The following is a 14,393-nucleotide window of genomic DNA, read 5'->3' as shown; positions in this document are numbered from 1 at the left end:
TGCCGGAGCAGCCCCGCCGGGGTCTGGCACGGCCAGGCGCTGCCTGCCAGCTCGGGCAATGACAGCGTGGCCGTAAATCAGCGGCAGGGAGGGCTGGGAGCTGCTGTGGGCTGCGGGACACCCTCCGCGGGGGCACCCGCGCTGCCACGCCAGGCGGGGTCCCGTGCCGGGCAGCACCGCGCGGCACTTGCTGGCGAGCGGGGATGAACGGGGTGGCCACATGCCAGTGCCGGGACCCCCATGGCAGGGCTGCCTTGGCCGCAGTGCCAGCGGGCACCCAGAGGTGAGGTGCGGGGTGAGGGGCTCCCAGGCCAGCCCGCTCCCTGGCAGCCCCACGGCGTGGGCACGCGTCTCTCCGTGCCGGTGGCCCTGGCCGAGCGGGACCGCAGGCTCTGGCTGTTTTCTCATCCTGCAGGAATTCAGCCCCGTGGGCCGGGCATTTTTTTTCTGTGTCCCCCCCCTCCTCCTTTCACTCTCCCTCTTTGGAGACTTTCTGCATTCTGCCTTTGATCTCCCCCCGTGTTTGCCCAGCCGGTCGCTGGGCTCGCCGGGGTTAGAGGCTGAGGTCAGCGCCTTTCCCATTCCAAACACCCAGAACCATCAGTGGGAAGGGAGGAGATTCAGATTACAACCTCTCCCGTCCTCCCCTTCCACCCCACTCGCCCCGCTCGCCGTGCCGGCGATGGACTGAGCCCCCCTCGCCAAGGGCCACCGCTGCCACCGTGTCCCCGTGCCCCGAGAGCCGAGCGGCGGCGATGGATGGAGGCGGCGGGCAGCAGCGCCAGTGGTCCAGCGGGCGCTGGGCGTGCTGAAGGGCAGAGGTTTGGTCCTCTCCTCCTCCTCCTCTTTGTCCCCCCGCCTTCTCCCTCATCCCCTCCATCCTGGATGTGATTTATCCCCAGCGAGCCAGGCCGGCGGCGCGGGGTTGCCAGATGCCTCCTCGGGGTGGCCAGATGCCTCCTCGGGGGGATTTTGGCCGCCGAGGCCGGCGAGCGGGCGGGCGGCGGCGTGCACCCATGGGTGCTGCCCTCCTCCTGCCCTTGCTGGCGGCGGCGGCGGGGCTCAGCCTGCAGCCGGGCAGGACGCGGCACCCGGGGGTCTGCCCCAACCAGCTGAACCCCAACCTGTGGGTGGACGCGCAGAGCACCTGCGAGCGGGAGTGCCAGGCCGACCAGGTGAGCGCGGGGGCTCAGGGGGGTGTGGGGACGGGGATGGGGGGGGGGACATGCCCAGGTCCCCCCAGGGAGATGCTTTGGGGTGCGGGTCCTGTGCCCGGTGGTGCAGCCGGTTCAGTTGTTCCGGTGCAACGGGCTCAGCCCGGCCGCAGCTTTGCCCCCCAAGCCCCGGCTGTCGGCTGGCATGAGGGGTGCCCCGGGGCTGCTTCCCGGCCCCCCCAGCAGGCAAAGAAACCTCTTGTTGCTCCCCCATGTGTCCCCCTCAGGCCATGCCCCGTGCCAAAGCACCCCATCTGTGCTCCCCCAGGATGCTCCCGCCCAGCTGAGGGTCTGGGATGGGGGCGATGGGATGGGGGCGATGGGATGGGACCCCCCCGCGGGCAGTGCACAGCCTCTCCCAGCCCCCCCCAAACTTTTCCCTGAGGGCAGGAGCCCACCCACAGACTGGGCTGCCCGTCCAGGAGACCCCCGGCTCCGGGCTCCACAGCCGGGAGCAGGGGCACCCCCACCTCAGCCCCCAGACCCAGGGGGAGGGACCCCTTTGCAGTTCATCTGTGCAATGAGTTCTGCCTCCCCTCAGCCAGCAAAAGCTGAGGGGGGTGAGGTGCTGTCTGCCAGGGGAGAAGGGGGAACGGGTCATCACCACTGCAGCGCACCCCTAACCGTGCTGGAGGGGCTGAGGGTGTGTTGGGACCGGGGAGGTCCAGCTCTTACCCGGAGCCCAGTGATGCTGGGGGTGCACGGGGCTGCACGGGGGACCCCTGCCCTCCCAAAAGCCCCGGGGCGGGGGGGTGGGAACAGCACCCATGGCCACGGCACAGCACTGACCCCCACCACTCCCCCCCCCCCCCATCTCCTCTCCCCCCTCCCCGGCCAGGACTGCGAAAGCTTCGAGAAATGCTGCACCAACGTGTGCGGGCTGCGGAGCTGCGTGGCCGCCCGCTTCGCCGACGGCAGCGCGCCGGCGCTGGCCCCCGCGGCCTCGTGCGAGAGCTTCGTGTGCGCGCAGCAGGGCTCCGACTGCGACATCTGGGACGGGCAGCCCGTCTGCAAGTGCAAGGACCGCTGCGAGAAGGAGCCCAACTTCACCTGCGCCTCCGACGGCCTCACCTACTACAACAAGTGCTACATGGACGCCGAGGCATGCCTGCGCGGCACCCGCCTCACCACCGTCCCCTGCAAGCACATCTTCACCTGGCCCGACACCAGCCCCGAGCCGCGCGAGACCACGGCGCGGCCCACGCCGGGAGCCGGCCCCGAGGCGCCGGTGCCCCCCGCGCTCTACACCGACCCCTTCCACCAGTCCGTGCGCGCCGGCGGCACCGTCAGCTTCCGCTGCGACGTCAGCGGGCGCCCGCGGCCCGACATCACCTGGGAGAAGCAGAGCGAGAGGGAGGAGAACTTCATCATGCGGCCGGACCAGATGTACGGCAACGTGGTGGTCACCAACATCGGCCAGCTGGTCATCTACAACGCGCGCCACGAGGACGCCGGCATCTACACGTGCACGGCCAGGAACGCCGCCGGGCTGCTCCGCGCCGACTTCCCACTGTCGGTGCTCAGGCGGGAGCCGGGGGGGACCCCCCGCAGCAGCCCCCAGCCCTTCCCCAGCGCTGAGTGCCTGAAGGAGCCGGACCGGCGGCGGTGCGAGGCCCTGGAGGTGCGCTGGCACTTCGACGGCAAGCAGGGCTCCTGCCTCACCTTCCGCTACGGCGGCTGCGGGGCCAACAGGAACCACTTTGAGACCTATGAGGAGTGCCAGGCTGCCTGCGTGGGCAGCGCCCGCCCCACCTGCCTGCTGCCCATGGTGCAGGGGCCCTGCCAGGAGTGGGAGCCCCGCTGGGCCTACAACCACCTGCTGAAGCAGTGCCACTCCTTCGTCTACGGCGGCTGCGAGGGCAACACCAACAACTTCGAGAGCAAGGAGAGTTGCGAGGACGTCTGCCCCTTCCCCAAGAGCCTGCAGTGCAAAGCGTGCCGCCTGAAGAGCAAGATGGTGCTGAGCCTCTGCCGCAGCGACTTCGCCATCGTGGGCCGGCTCATGGAGATCGTGGAGGACCAGGACTCCGGCATCGCCCGCTTCGCCCTCGAGGACGTCCTCAAGGATGACAAGATGGGCCTCAAGTTCTTCAACATCAAGTACCTGGAGGTGACGTTGACCGACATGGACTGGAGCTGCCCTTGCCCCAACATGACGGTGGAGGACGGGCCGCTCATCATCATGGGCGAGGTGCACGACGGCATGGCCACGCTCGACCCCAGCAGCTACGTCCGGGCTGCCAACGACAAGCGGGTCAAGAAGATCTACGAGCTGATGGAGAAGAAAACCTGCGACCTCCTGAACCGCTTCCAGGACTAGGGGAGAGCCGGGACGTGCCGACGTGGGGGGCTACAGACCCCCCCCCATGGAGGGGGGCAGCCTGGGGGAGCCCCCACACCAGTGCTTGTATCTAGGGATGACCACTGCCGTGTAGTTCCCCCCCAGCCCCGTGCTGAGCCCCAGCCCAGCTCCCACCGCCCCTGTAATTTATCTGCCGCGTGTCCCCACCCCCCCATGTATCCCCCCAGCCTGGCCAGCAGCAGTAAAGGACTGGGTTGGGTTGCAGAGGGGTGGGAGGTCTGCCAGGACCCCCCCGCACCCATAAAAACCTTCCCACCACACCGAAGCCTCCAGGCCCAGTGTAGCACCCCTGGGCGCTCCCGGGGCAGGATCTGACCCCCACATTGGTGCTGGGGGGAGGGGATTGGGAATGCCCCCCCCAATGTCAGTGCTGAAAGCATCAGGGAGCTGCTGGGGGACAAAACCCCGGAGTTTATTGGGGGGAGCAGCAGCACAGTCCCCAGGGAGGGGGGAAGGAGGAGGGGTCCCCCAACCACTGGCACGGTGTCCCCTGGGGAGACTGGCACTGCGTATGGTCTCCCCCACGCCAGGGGGTGCTGTGTGTACCCCCCCATGCCTGTGCCCCCCCCCCATGCCTGTGTCACCCATGGCCACTGCAGCGGCTTCTCTGGGCCAGGCTGGGACACCCCATTGCAAAGGGAGCCCCGAAGGGCCTAGGGGAGACAGGACCCCCCCCCCCCCAGCCAAGCCCAGCCCCAGCTGGGGTGAGCGGGGCACAGTCCTGTCACTGCTGTCCCAGCCCCGGCTGGCACCGGTGCAGGGACAGTGTGACCCTTCGAGGGGACACCAGCGAGGGGGGTGGCCGTGCGGGAGGTGCCGTGGGGGCAGGTCACTGCTTGCGGAAGATGAGGCTCTTGTTGTTGGCTGGCATGTCCACCTGGGAGCACAGAGCGGGGCTCAGGGGGGCCCCCGGAGCGGGGACTGTCCCCCCGCAGACCCCAGCACCTACCGTCCTCTCCAGGCGCAGCCCGTTGGCCTCGGCCAGCTGCCGCAGCAGCGCCGTGTCCCGCAGGCCCCAGGCGGGATTGCTGCGGGGAGGGAGGGGGTCAGACGGACGGACAGACGGACAACTCGCCCCTGCGCACCCCGAAACATCCCCATCTCCCCGGGGTGCCCCCATGGCGGGGTGGGGGGGGCTCCCCTGGCCACTGCTTTAGGGCTTGTCTTGGAAGGGCCACGCTGGGAGGGACACGCTGGGAGGGAGATCCCTGCGGCTGCAGGCAGGACGGCAGGACAGGCAGGACAGGCAGGACAGGCAGCACAGGCAGGACAGGCAGGACAGGCAGCACAGGCAGGACAGGCAGCATGGGCAGGACAGGCAGGACAGGCAGGACAGGCAGCACAGGCAGGACAGGCAGCATAGGCAGGACAGGCAGCACGGGCAGGACAGGCAGCATAGGCAGGACAGGCAGCACAGGCAGGACAGGCAGCATAGGCAGCACAGGCAGCACGGGCAGGACAGGCAGCATAGGCAGGACAGGCAGCACAGGCAGGACAGGCAGCATAGGCAGGACAGGAAGCACAGGCAGGACAGGCAGCATAGGCAGCACAGGCAGCACGGGCAGGACAGGCAGCACAGGCAGCACAGGCAGCACAGGCCACCAGCAGCCCTGGCCCCCCCCGATCCCCCCTCGTACCTCTGCCTCAGCGTGCGGTCGAAGTCCACGTTGCTCTGGGGGCTGATCCGGCCGTCCACGGCGTAGGGCTGCCAGGACACGAAGCCAGAGCTGCAGGTATGAGCCATCGTGTGTCCCCCCACCCCAGCCCAGGGGCTCCTGGCCCCACCATGGCCAGAGCCAAGCGAGAAGGGACACGGCCCCTGAGAGGGACCACGGGTCCTGTCACCCACCGTGAGTCCCATCACCCCCCCGGGCCTCCTGGGGAGGACAGGATCCCCCCGTCCTGGGGGCGAGCGGCTAAAGCAGCCCCAGCCAGGGCTCAGCACGTGCCCTGAAAGGCTGTGACCCCCCCAAACCCCAGCCCCCTGCTTTTTCCAGCCCCCCCAAGCCATGCCTGGAGCCATCCTCCCATCTGCCCCCCCAGCACCCCCAGGGACACCCCGCACCCATCGGGATGCTCCTGCACCCACCCCGTAGGTGAAGAGCACTCCTCCGGGCTTCAGCAGCACCCCGGCACCCCTGAAGAGGCCCTGGGGAGAGAGAGAGGCGGGGACCACGTCAGGGGGCTGGGGACACCCGCAGGAGCCCCCTCCTGGGACCCGCAGACCCAGGCACAGGGACGTGGCCCGGCCCCGCTCACCTCGGTGCACCGCAGCTCCGTGATGTGCACCATGTTGATGCTGAGCAGGAGGTCGAGGGTGGCAGGCTGGGTGCCCCCCCACGTCTCCCAGCCCTGCGACACGTCCAGCAGGATGGGGGGCAGCACGTTGGGCACCCGCATGGCCTCCGCGTAGGCAGCGATGCTGCGGGCACCAAACCCCACGTCAGCCCCAGCCGGGGCAGCGCCTGCGTCCCCCACGCAGCCCCCGCAGCGCCCTGATCCTGCCCGCCCGCGGTGCCACCCCCCTGCAGCTCTGGGGGCTGAGGATGAGGCTGTGCTTGACACATGGCAGGGGGGGTCTGCGCAGGGCGGGGGGCTCGGATGGCCCAGGTCTGTGACAGGCCAGAGGGTGCGGGGGCTGCCGGGGGGCCGGAGAATGGGCGGCACGTGGGCTGAGAGACCCCAGCGCCTAAAATATCCCCATTCGCCATCGCCACTCACCAGGGCAGCCGGGCACGCTGCCCTCCCCGCTGCCTGCACACACGTGCTCAGGCTGCCTGCACCCTGCCTGCACCCACAGACCCCTGCCTGCACCCTGCCTGCACCCACAGACCCCTGACTGCACCCTGCCTGCACCCACACACCCCCCTGCCTGCTCCCACACCCCCCCGCCTGCACCCACAGCTCCCCACCTGCACCCACAACCCCCCTGCCTGCCCCCTGCCTGCACCCACAGCCCTCCTGCCTGCACCCACACCCCCCCTGCCTGCACCCACGTGCTCAGGCTGCCTGCACCCTGCCTGCACCCACACACCCCCCTGCATGCACCCTGCCTGTACCCACACACCCCCCGTCTGCACCCACACTTCCCCCTGCCTGCACCCACACACCCCTCTGCCTCCACCCTGCCTGCACCCACACCCCCTCGCCTGCACCCACACCCCCCCTGCCTGCCCCCTGCCTGCACCCACAGCCCCCTGCCTCCACCCACATCCCTGCCTGCACCCACACCCCTGCCTGCACCCTGCCTGCACCCACACACCCCCTTGCCTGCTCCCACGCCCCCCCTGCCTGCACCCACAGCCCCCTCACATGCACCCACACACCCCCTGCCTGCACCCACGTGCCTGGGCTGCCTGCACCCTGCCTGCACCCACATGCTCAGGCTGCCTGCACCCTGCCTGCACCCACACACCCCTGCCAGCACCCACAAACCCCCTGCCTGCCCCCACACCCCCCCTGCCTGCCCCCTGCCTGCACCCACGCTCCCGGGCTGCCCTCAGCGCTGCCTGCACCCCCGTGCCCCCGCTGCCCGCCCCCCGCCGGTACCGCCACACCAGCACCGCCTGATTTTGGTGCGATTTATGCCCTTTTTGGCACATTCACCAGCCAGGCTGGGTGCCCGAGCAGGGCCCCGCAGCCCCCCAGCCCCAGCCCGAGGACCACCTCTAGCCAGGGCGGCACGGGCTGGGTGCCACTGCCAGGGAGGTGATGGGAGCAAAGGGTGTCTGGAACCCCCCGCCCCGGCCAGACGCCAGTTTTGGCACTTCCCCACGGGTTTATCTTTTCTTTCACGTGGAGAATCCCTCCCCGCACCGCAGAGCCGGGGGGTTATTTTTATTTCCTGAACGGAAACCGAGCCCTCGGAGCTTGGAACGGGCGTTGGGCCACGGCCGGACCCGCGCACGCTGACGCAGGGCAAACACACACGGCCTGACGCAGCTCGCCGGGAGCAGGGTGACACCGGGAGCGGGGTGCGGGGTGACACCGGGAGCAGGGTGCGGGTCACCCACCGCCGCGTGGGAGCCGCTGGCGGCACCCCGGTGCGCCGGGCATCGGGCCTGGCATTGCCGGGAGCATCGCGGCTGCGCGTGGGTGACGGGGGGGCGACCACCACGCGTGGCTGGTGCTTTGCAGGCAGGAATGGCCCCGCAGCGGGGTGGGCTGGGGGGGTGTTGGGTATTGGGGTTTTTCTGGGAGAAATAAAGTGCTGAGCGGGGGAGCCTGGGCTTTTCTGGGGAAAAAATACAGCAAGTGTCGGCTTGGGGAGCCTGGGCTGTCTGAGAGTTGGATATTGGGGCTTTCTGGAAAAAAATAAAGCGTCAACTCGGGGAGCTTGGGTTGTCTGAGCCTTGAATAGTGTTTTTCTTTTTCCTGGGAAAAAATAAAGCATCCCGGGCTGCCCGCAAGCTCAGCGTTGGGGCTTTTCTGGTTAAAAACAAGCCCCGAGCCGGGGGGCCCGGCCTGAGCGCTGGATATTGGGGCTCTCCCGGGATAAAACACGGCCCCGAGCCGGGGAGCCCGGGCACCCCGTGGGGAGGGGAGGGGGCTGCGGGGACCCCCCACCCCGCGCCCCCCGCTCACCTGCGCAGCGCCCGGGGGTCGATGTCGGAGGGTTGCCAGAGGGTCTGCGGCAGCGCGCGGGCGAAGTGCGCGGCGTGGAGCCCCGCGCCCGCTCCCACCTCCAGCACCCGCACGCCGCCGGGCCCCGCGCGGCCGCCGGGCCCCACGTAGTCCCGCAGCACCGCCAGGATCGGGCCCTTGTTGCGCTCCGCCGCCGCCGGCGCTTGCATGGCTGGGAGCGGTGGCCGCAGGGCGAGGACTACAAGTCCCAGCCGCCCCCACGGGGACACTCCCCCGCCGCTACGCGTCGCGGGTGGAGCCGCTTACGAAGGGCTGGAAAAAAAAATTACGGCAGTTAAAAGGGCTTTTGCGCCGCCCGGGAATCGAACCCGGGTCGCAAGAATGGGAATCTTGCATGATACCACTACACCAGCGGCGCAGCTGGGTTAGCGCTCCCCCCGCGGCACTAAGTGCTCCCCGCTCCCACTAAGGACGGGGACCCAGAAGGATCCAGACAGAGCCCGAGGGTTTGGGGTCTGCGGGTTCCAAGCGTCCACGGGCTCCCTACAAACCCCGGGCAGGTCTCAGGTGGGGAAACTGAGGCACAGCCCCCTGGGTGACAGGGCAGGTGACAAGCCGGCGGTGGGTCCCCTGGGTCACAGTCGTATTTAAGCACGTCCTGTAGGGCTGGGGGGGAGTCACGTAGGGGCTGATGGCTGCGGGGTGCCCCCCTGTGAGCCCCCCCCACGAGTGCCTGGCACCCCGCAGGATCAGGCCCTGCTTTGCGGGCTGCTCTCCTGGGAGTACGGGCACCCTCCGGCCCCAGCAGGGCTGTGCCACCACAGCCACGCGGCCCGTGGGGTGGAAGGGTCAAGGTCAGCCTTGTGGGGCGGCTTTGCTGCCCCTGGAGCAAGGCTGGAGCATCCCCCAAGTCCCTGGTGGGTTTGTCACACGGCCCGTCCCCAAAACCCTGGGTGCCACCCAGCCACGGGTGATGCTGCGGGGTGGCCGGGGACCAGCTCGGGGTCACATCCCGGGGCTGCACCTCCCACCATGTGGGGGGGACCTCGGTGTGCCTTCCCAGCTCCAAAGGTCACCACGATGGCCGGGACGCGGCCACCCACCCCAGCTTCCCGCACTGCGGGGTGGCCCGTGGCTCCCAGGCAGTCACAGGGTGTGTGGCCGGGGCTCACCGGGCTCGTCCCAGAGCTGTCCCCACGGCGGTGGCACCTCAGCCCCTGCCTCAGCACCCCCTCGCAGTGCCCTACTTGTCCCCTGCCTGGGTACTATGTGTCCCAAGAGTGACTCCCACGTGTGCCCTGGGTGCCTCTGCCTGCTTGTGTCCCACGTGTCTCGTCTGCCCTCTCTCCTACTTGACCCCTGTGTGTCCCCATGTCCCACATGTTCCCTCTATATGTGCCAAGCATGTCCCCTATGTATCCCCATGTCCCATGTGTGCCCCTGTGTGTCTCCTCTGTGCCCCCCACATCCCATGTGTGCCCCTGATGTGTCCCATGTGTCCCCGTGTCCCACATATACCCTCTATGTGTCCCATGCATGTCTCCTATGTGTTCCCATGTCCTGTGTGACCCCTATGTGTCCCGCATGTGTCCCATACGCATCCCATGCGCCCCCCTACATGTCCCATGCATGTCCCATGTGTGCCCCCACATCCCATCTGTGCCTCTTATGTGCCCTGCGTGTCCTCTATGTCCCTCCCACATCCCACGTGTGCCCCCGATGTGCCCTGCGGGTGTCCCACGTGTGTCCCACGTGTGTCCCCACGTCCTGTGTGTTCCCCCATGTGTCTTGTGCATGTGTCCCCTGTGTGCCCCCACATCCCACGCGTGCCCGCGATGTGTCCCGTGCGTGTCCCCTGTGTGTCCCCACGTCCCATGTTGTGTCCCCACGTGTCCCGTGCGTGTCCCCTGTGTGTCCCCCCCATCCCCCGTGTGTCCCCGCCCACCCCAACGCCCACCCTCCCCGCCCCTCTCTCCGACCCCCCCCCCCGCCCCGGTGGGTGCCCGCCGCCCCCCGCTCCCCGCGGCCCCTTTAAGCGCGGGGGCGTGCCGCTCCGCCCGGCCCGGCCCGTTAAAGGCCCGCCCGGGGCCCCGCACCGCACTACGGCCGGGGGCGGCGGGGCGGGCGGGGGTCCCGGTGCCGCAGGATGTACACGCTGACCCGCGGCCCCAGCAAGCTGGCCACGCAGCGCCGCACAGGTACGGGCCGCGGCGGGGCCGGGGGGCTCCGGGGGGGCGGCGGGGGCCCGGCCCCGGCCCGCTCCGCGCCGCCCTCACGCCCCGCCGCCGCCCGCAGGTCCCACGCAGCAGGCAGTGGAGAGCAGCAAAGCGGGGGAGCTGCGGGGGCGGCTCCAGCCCGGCGCTTGGCCCCCCCCCAGGTGAGCCCCGCCGCGGCGGCCGTGACCTTGGGGAAAGGTTACCGGGGCGGCCGGGCCGCGCCGCCGGGGGAGGGACCGGGGAAGGGGGGGGGGCATCGCTCGGTGCCCGCGGGACGGGACGGGCGGGGGGTCGCGGCCCTGCCGGTCCCGCACCCGCTGCCCACGGAGGCTGCAGTGGCGTGGGGGGACTGCACTGGGTGCCCCCCCCCCCCCCCCCCGGGGGAACGGGGTTTGCGGGGCAAGTGCGGGCAGCGGCGGGCCGCGGGCCCCCGGGTGGGCGGGCAGGCAGGGGGGGTCCGGGGTGCTGCTGCCCGTGAGCCGGGGCCAGGCCTGGCCGGTGTTGTGCAACCCCGCCGCGAGCCCCGGGGGAGGCACCGGTTGCACAAACCCGCTGCCTGAACCGGGGGCCGGTGCGGAGGCGCCTGCTGGGCCCGGGGGCTGTGGTGGCCCGTGGCAGGGCCTGGAGGTTGTCCCTTGTCCCTGAAGTTGGGGCAGGGAATAGCTGTTGGGTGAAACTTCCCGCTTCTAGAAGAAATAACGAGCTGCTGGGTGGGTGTCGGAGGGGTTTGAAGGTGCTGGAGGGGTGCTGGGTGCTGGGTGCTTCTCCAAGGAACCGGAGAGCTGGGGCCAAGCCCTGGCCGGGCAGAGCCGGCAGCTCTGCTCTGGGGGGCCTGTACGGCTCTGCCCGTTCCTTCCAGCTTCAAGAAGTGGGCGCGAAAAGCCTCCCCTCCAGCTCCCCTCCTGCCTGGCACCTCGCGCTGATGAACCCCTGCGGCTGGTGCCTGCGGGCGGGTGTGTCGGGCAGGCTCCTGCCTGCTGCCCTGCCCCGTGCCCCCCAGTCGGGGGTGGTTGGGGGGCTCTCCCCTGCCTGCGCTCGGTCTCGCCTGCCCTGCAAACCGTCACCCGTCCGCGCTCCCGAGGCCCCTTAGACTTTGGCCCGTGAGAAACGTGGCCGTTGCGGATGTGTCCTGCCCCGAAGCTGGGCAGAAAAGCCAAAATACTGAAGTTTTGCATTGAACGGGCTCACGAATCTCATCCCACACTTTTCCTTTGGATCTGCCCGGTTTTGGTGTTTCCAGGCTGGCGCTGGGTGACGTGCCCTGCTCTGGGGAGGGGATCCCAGCTCCGAGGAAGCCTGACCCGCTCCCGGTTGGCAGAGGGTTTCGTCCCGGTCCTGGGGTGCCTCGGGGGTGTGTTGGGGGCCGGGGCTGCTCCAGCAAACCGGGGGGCTTGGTTTGCGGAGGACGGCACGACGGTGTGTCCCCCTGCCCAGGGCCTAACTGGATTTTATTTCTGTTTTCCTGATACTTCAGCAATTTTAGCGGCAGATTTTTTTATTTTAGGGACTGCACTTGGTGCCGGGGCTGGAGGATGGGTGGGAGATGGGCAACGTGGGCTTTTCCCTGTGGAAGTCCCCTCGCTTGAACCCCTCTCTGCACAGGGACCCCCCTCTACTAGGGGGCTGGGTCCCTTTTGGGGACCTCTGGCCCCCTCCCTTGGGGACAGGGCTGAGCAGGGCTGGCTGGCTGCAACTGTGCCCCTGGCCTCACCGGGGCTGTGGGCAACTGTGCATGGCGTGGGGCAACCTGGGGCATCCGAACAACCCCTGTGCTTGCTCCAAACCGTGGTGGGAAGAGCTGCCCGTCCCCCCTCACCTCACTCTGGCTTCCCTCGACAGCCCAGCCCAGAAGCTCATCTTCAACAGAGTGAACGGCAAGAGGCCGCAGGTGCTGCCGCAGCAGGTCTCGGCCCCCGAGGAGTGCTACACGCTGGCCCACGAGGAGAACGTCCGCTTTGTCTATGAAGGTGAGGGCAGAGGGTCTCTGGGGACAGGCGCCTGCTTGCCATCATGTCCTGGGGGGGCTGGAGGACATGGGGTCCCTCCTGAGGCAGCTGCACTGTGCTGCGGGCATCAGGGACAGGGATGGGGTCACCAGCCTGGGCAGGTGCCCTCCCTTGCACCAGCTCCTGCTCCTCTCCCGCAGCCCCCCTGGGCTGGGAAATGCCCCCCCCAAACCCACCCACCGCCTGTTCCCCCCCAGCCTGGCAGCAGGTAGAGCAGCAGTTGGACGGCAGCCGGAGCGGGGACAGCGCCCGCGGCCCCGTGCAGTACGTAGAGAAAACCCCCAACCCCGGACTGAAAAGTAAGTGGGAAGCGGTCGTGGCGCTCGGGGGTGCATCGGGCTCATGGGTGCAATGAGCTGGTGAGGGCTCAGCCGGGCACCTGAGCAGGGCTGCGATGGGAGGAGGATCCAGGGGCTGGGTTGGGTCTGTCCTGCTGGTGCTGGGGCTGCTCGGGGGGGTGCTGGGGGGCAGCTGGCCCCCGGCACTGTGGGGGAGATGTCCCCTCAGAGGAGCCCAAGCCAGCGGGGCGCCTGGTTGATGGCTCTTGTGGAAATCCCACCTTCTCCAGCCACCGAGGTGGGCTCAACATCGTGCTGGAGAGGAGCCCCCGGGTCCCGCTGTGGGGACCTGCCTCTCCCAGGGCCAAGCAGGACCACGCCGGAGCGGGGACGGGGACAACTCTCTGATGGCAGCTGGAGTAAGGGCTGGGAACGCAGCCTGGGGGCTCCCGCAGCGGCTGAGAGGTCCCCAAGTAGAGGAGGTCCCTGTAAACCCAGCCTGGCCTTTCGGGGACAGGGCCGAGGGGTGGGAGAAGGTTTGGGGTGTCATTTTTTCCAGTGACAAATGGTGTGGCTCAGGGGGAGCAGGCAGAGCTCTGCTCTCTGCTCTGCTACGCTCTCCTCTCTCTTTCAGACTTTGTTCCCATCGACCTGGAGGAGTGGTGGGCACAGCAATTTCTGGCCAAAATCGAAAACTGCTCATAAAAGGGAAGGAAGGTTTGGGGTTGGGTTGTTTTTCTTTTTTTAAGAGAAACAAAGCTGAGAGCATCAGGTCAGAACCCAGAATCGGTGGCGTTTTAGAACCACGTTTTTAAAAGATGACCGAAATCAAGTGACCCACGCTGCGAGGCCAGCGGGACCGGACCACAGCCATGCCGCATGCCCCCTCCCCGCGCCCGGCGCGGAGGAGCAGCGCGCGGCCCCAGCCAGGATTCCTTAAGTGCCAGTTCTCGGACCGCTGCAGCTCCTGCAGCCTCCAGCTCCCAGGGACACTGCGGTGCCGCGCTGGGGATGAGGGAGCCCCGGGGAGGACAGCGGGGTGCTGTAGCAGGACTGCCAGGCAATAAAGTGCTGAAACTGCCAGTGGAGAGGCGGTTGTGGGGTGGGGAGGGGGGGTTTGCGGGTGGGGGTGAAGAGGCTGGGGTGCAGCATCGTGCCCTGGGCTGGCGTGGAGGGTCCCTGGGGAAGGGGGGATGCTTGTGGCTGAGCTCTCGAGGCAAAGGGCTTGGAGCATCTCCCTGGCTTCCTTGGAGCTGCATCCTCACCCCAGTGCTGCCTCATCTCCCTGGGCTGGGCCAGGGGTGGGTGCTGCCTTGGGTGGGTGTTTGGGCTTGGGTGGGGGGGACATAGGGGCAGGTGCCATGGGCAGGGGCTGAGCACCCTGTGGTGCAGAGCCAGGCTGCAGGGTAGAGGTAGGTAAAGCTGCAGGAATGAGGGGGCCAGGGCCAGGCCCCATTGACCTGACTTTTGGAGCCATTCTGAGCTCCCAGTTCAAGGACTCACCCTTGACCATGGCTGTTGGGGTGCAGTGAGGGGGGCTGAGAGATGGTGGTTGTAGCTGCCTGTGGTGGAAGGGATGGGGACCCTCCAATTCTGCTCCCAGAAGCACCTGGCACATAAAAATGCCTCAGCCCAGGGGCTTTTCCAGGCTGGCCTGAGCCCTTTCAGGTCAGGTTTTAGAGGACACCCCCCCCGCACCCTGCTTCCCCCATGTCCTCCCAACAAGGCAGCAG

General features: G+C 68.6%; 3 protein-coding genes and 1 non-coding gene across 7 annotated transcripts; 2 read left to right on the top strand and 2 right to left on the bottom strand.

Annotated features, from left to right (window-relative positions):
• The first annotated feature begins 759 nt into the window (after nucleotides 1-759).
• Nucleotides 760-3,592, top strand: WFIKKN1 (WAP, follistatin/kazal, immunoglobulin, kunitz and netrin domain containing 1). The gene is made up of 3 exons (XM_068420213.1): nucleotides 760-821; nucleotides 896-1,175; nucleotides 2,053-3,592. The coding sequence occupies exons 1-3, from the start codon at nucleotides 760-762 to the stop codon at nucleotides 3,532-3,534; spliced, it is 1,824 nt and encodes a 607-aa protein (XP_068276314.1). The 3' UTR covers nucleotides 3,535-3,592.
• Nucleotides 3,593-4,318: 726 nt separating this feature from the next.
• METTL26 (methyltransferase like 26) lies at nucleotides 4,319-8,408 on the bottom strand. Its single transcript, XM_068420228.1, has 6 exons — nucleotides 8,161-8,408; nucleotides 5,836-5,998; nucleotides 5,666-5,725; nucleotides 5,214-5,281; nucleotides 4,526-4,604; nucleotides 4,319-4,453 (listed from the first exon to the last, which is right to left on the bottom strand). The coding sequence occupies exons 1-6, from the start codon at nucleotides 8,367-8,369 to the stop codon at nucleotides 4,406-4,408; spliced, it is 627 nt and encodes a 208-aa protein (XP_068276329.1). The 5' UTR covers nucleotides 8,370-8,408; the 3' UTR covers nucleotides 4,319-4,405.
• A 99-nt stretch (nucleotides 8,409-8,507) lies between these two features.
• On the bottom strand, nucleotides 8,508-8,578 carry TRNAG-CCC (transfer RNA glycine (anticodon CCC)). Its single transcript has one exon. It is a non-coding gene; the product is annotated as a tRNA-Gly (tRNA).
• A 1,309-nt stretch (nucleotides 8,579-9,887) lies between these two features.
• MCRIP2 (MAPK regulated corepressor interacting protein 2) lies at nucleotides 9,888-13,743 on the top strand. Of its 4 annotated transcripts, none has more exons than XM_068420160.1 (5): nucleotides 10,211-10,358; nucleotides 10,456-10,537; nucleotides 12,216-12,343; nucleotides 12,523-12,681; nucleotides 13,295-13,743. In XM_068420160.1, exons 1-5 carry the CDS (start codon nucleotides 10,307-10,309, stop codon nucleotides 13,363-13,365), a joined length of 492 nt encoding a protein of 163 aa, XP_068276261.1. In that variant the 5' UTR covers nucleotides 10,211-10,306; the 3' UTR covers nucleotides 13,366-13,743. The 4 variants fall into 4 exon arrangements, with proteins under 4 accessions (XP_068276258.1, XP_068276259.1, XP_068276261.1 ...); XM_068420161.1 differs by having other exon boundaries at nucleotides 10,213-10,358; nucleotides 12,580-12,681; XM_068420157.1 differs by lacking the exon at nucleotides 10,456-10,537 and having other exon boundaries at nucleotides 9,888-10,358.
• The last annotated feature ends 650 nt before the right edge of the window (nucleotides 13,744-14,393 follow it).

The sequence above is a fragment of the Nyctibius grandis genome, chromosome 30, assembly GCF_013368605.1.
Source record: "Nyctibius grandis isolate bNycGra1 chromosome 30, bNycGra1.pri, whole genome shotgun sequence".
Taxonomy (NCBI): Eukaryota; Metazoa; Chordata; class Aves; order Nyctibiiformes; family Nyctibiidae; genus Nyctibius; species Nyctibius grandis.
This window is presented reverse-complemented; position numbering and strand designations above follow the sequence as displayed.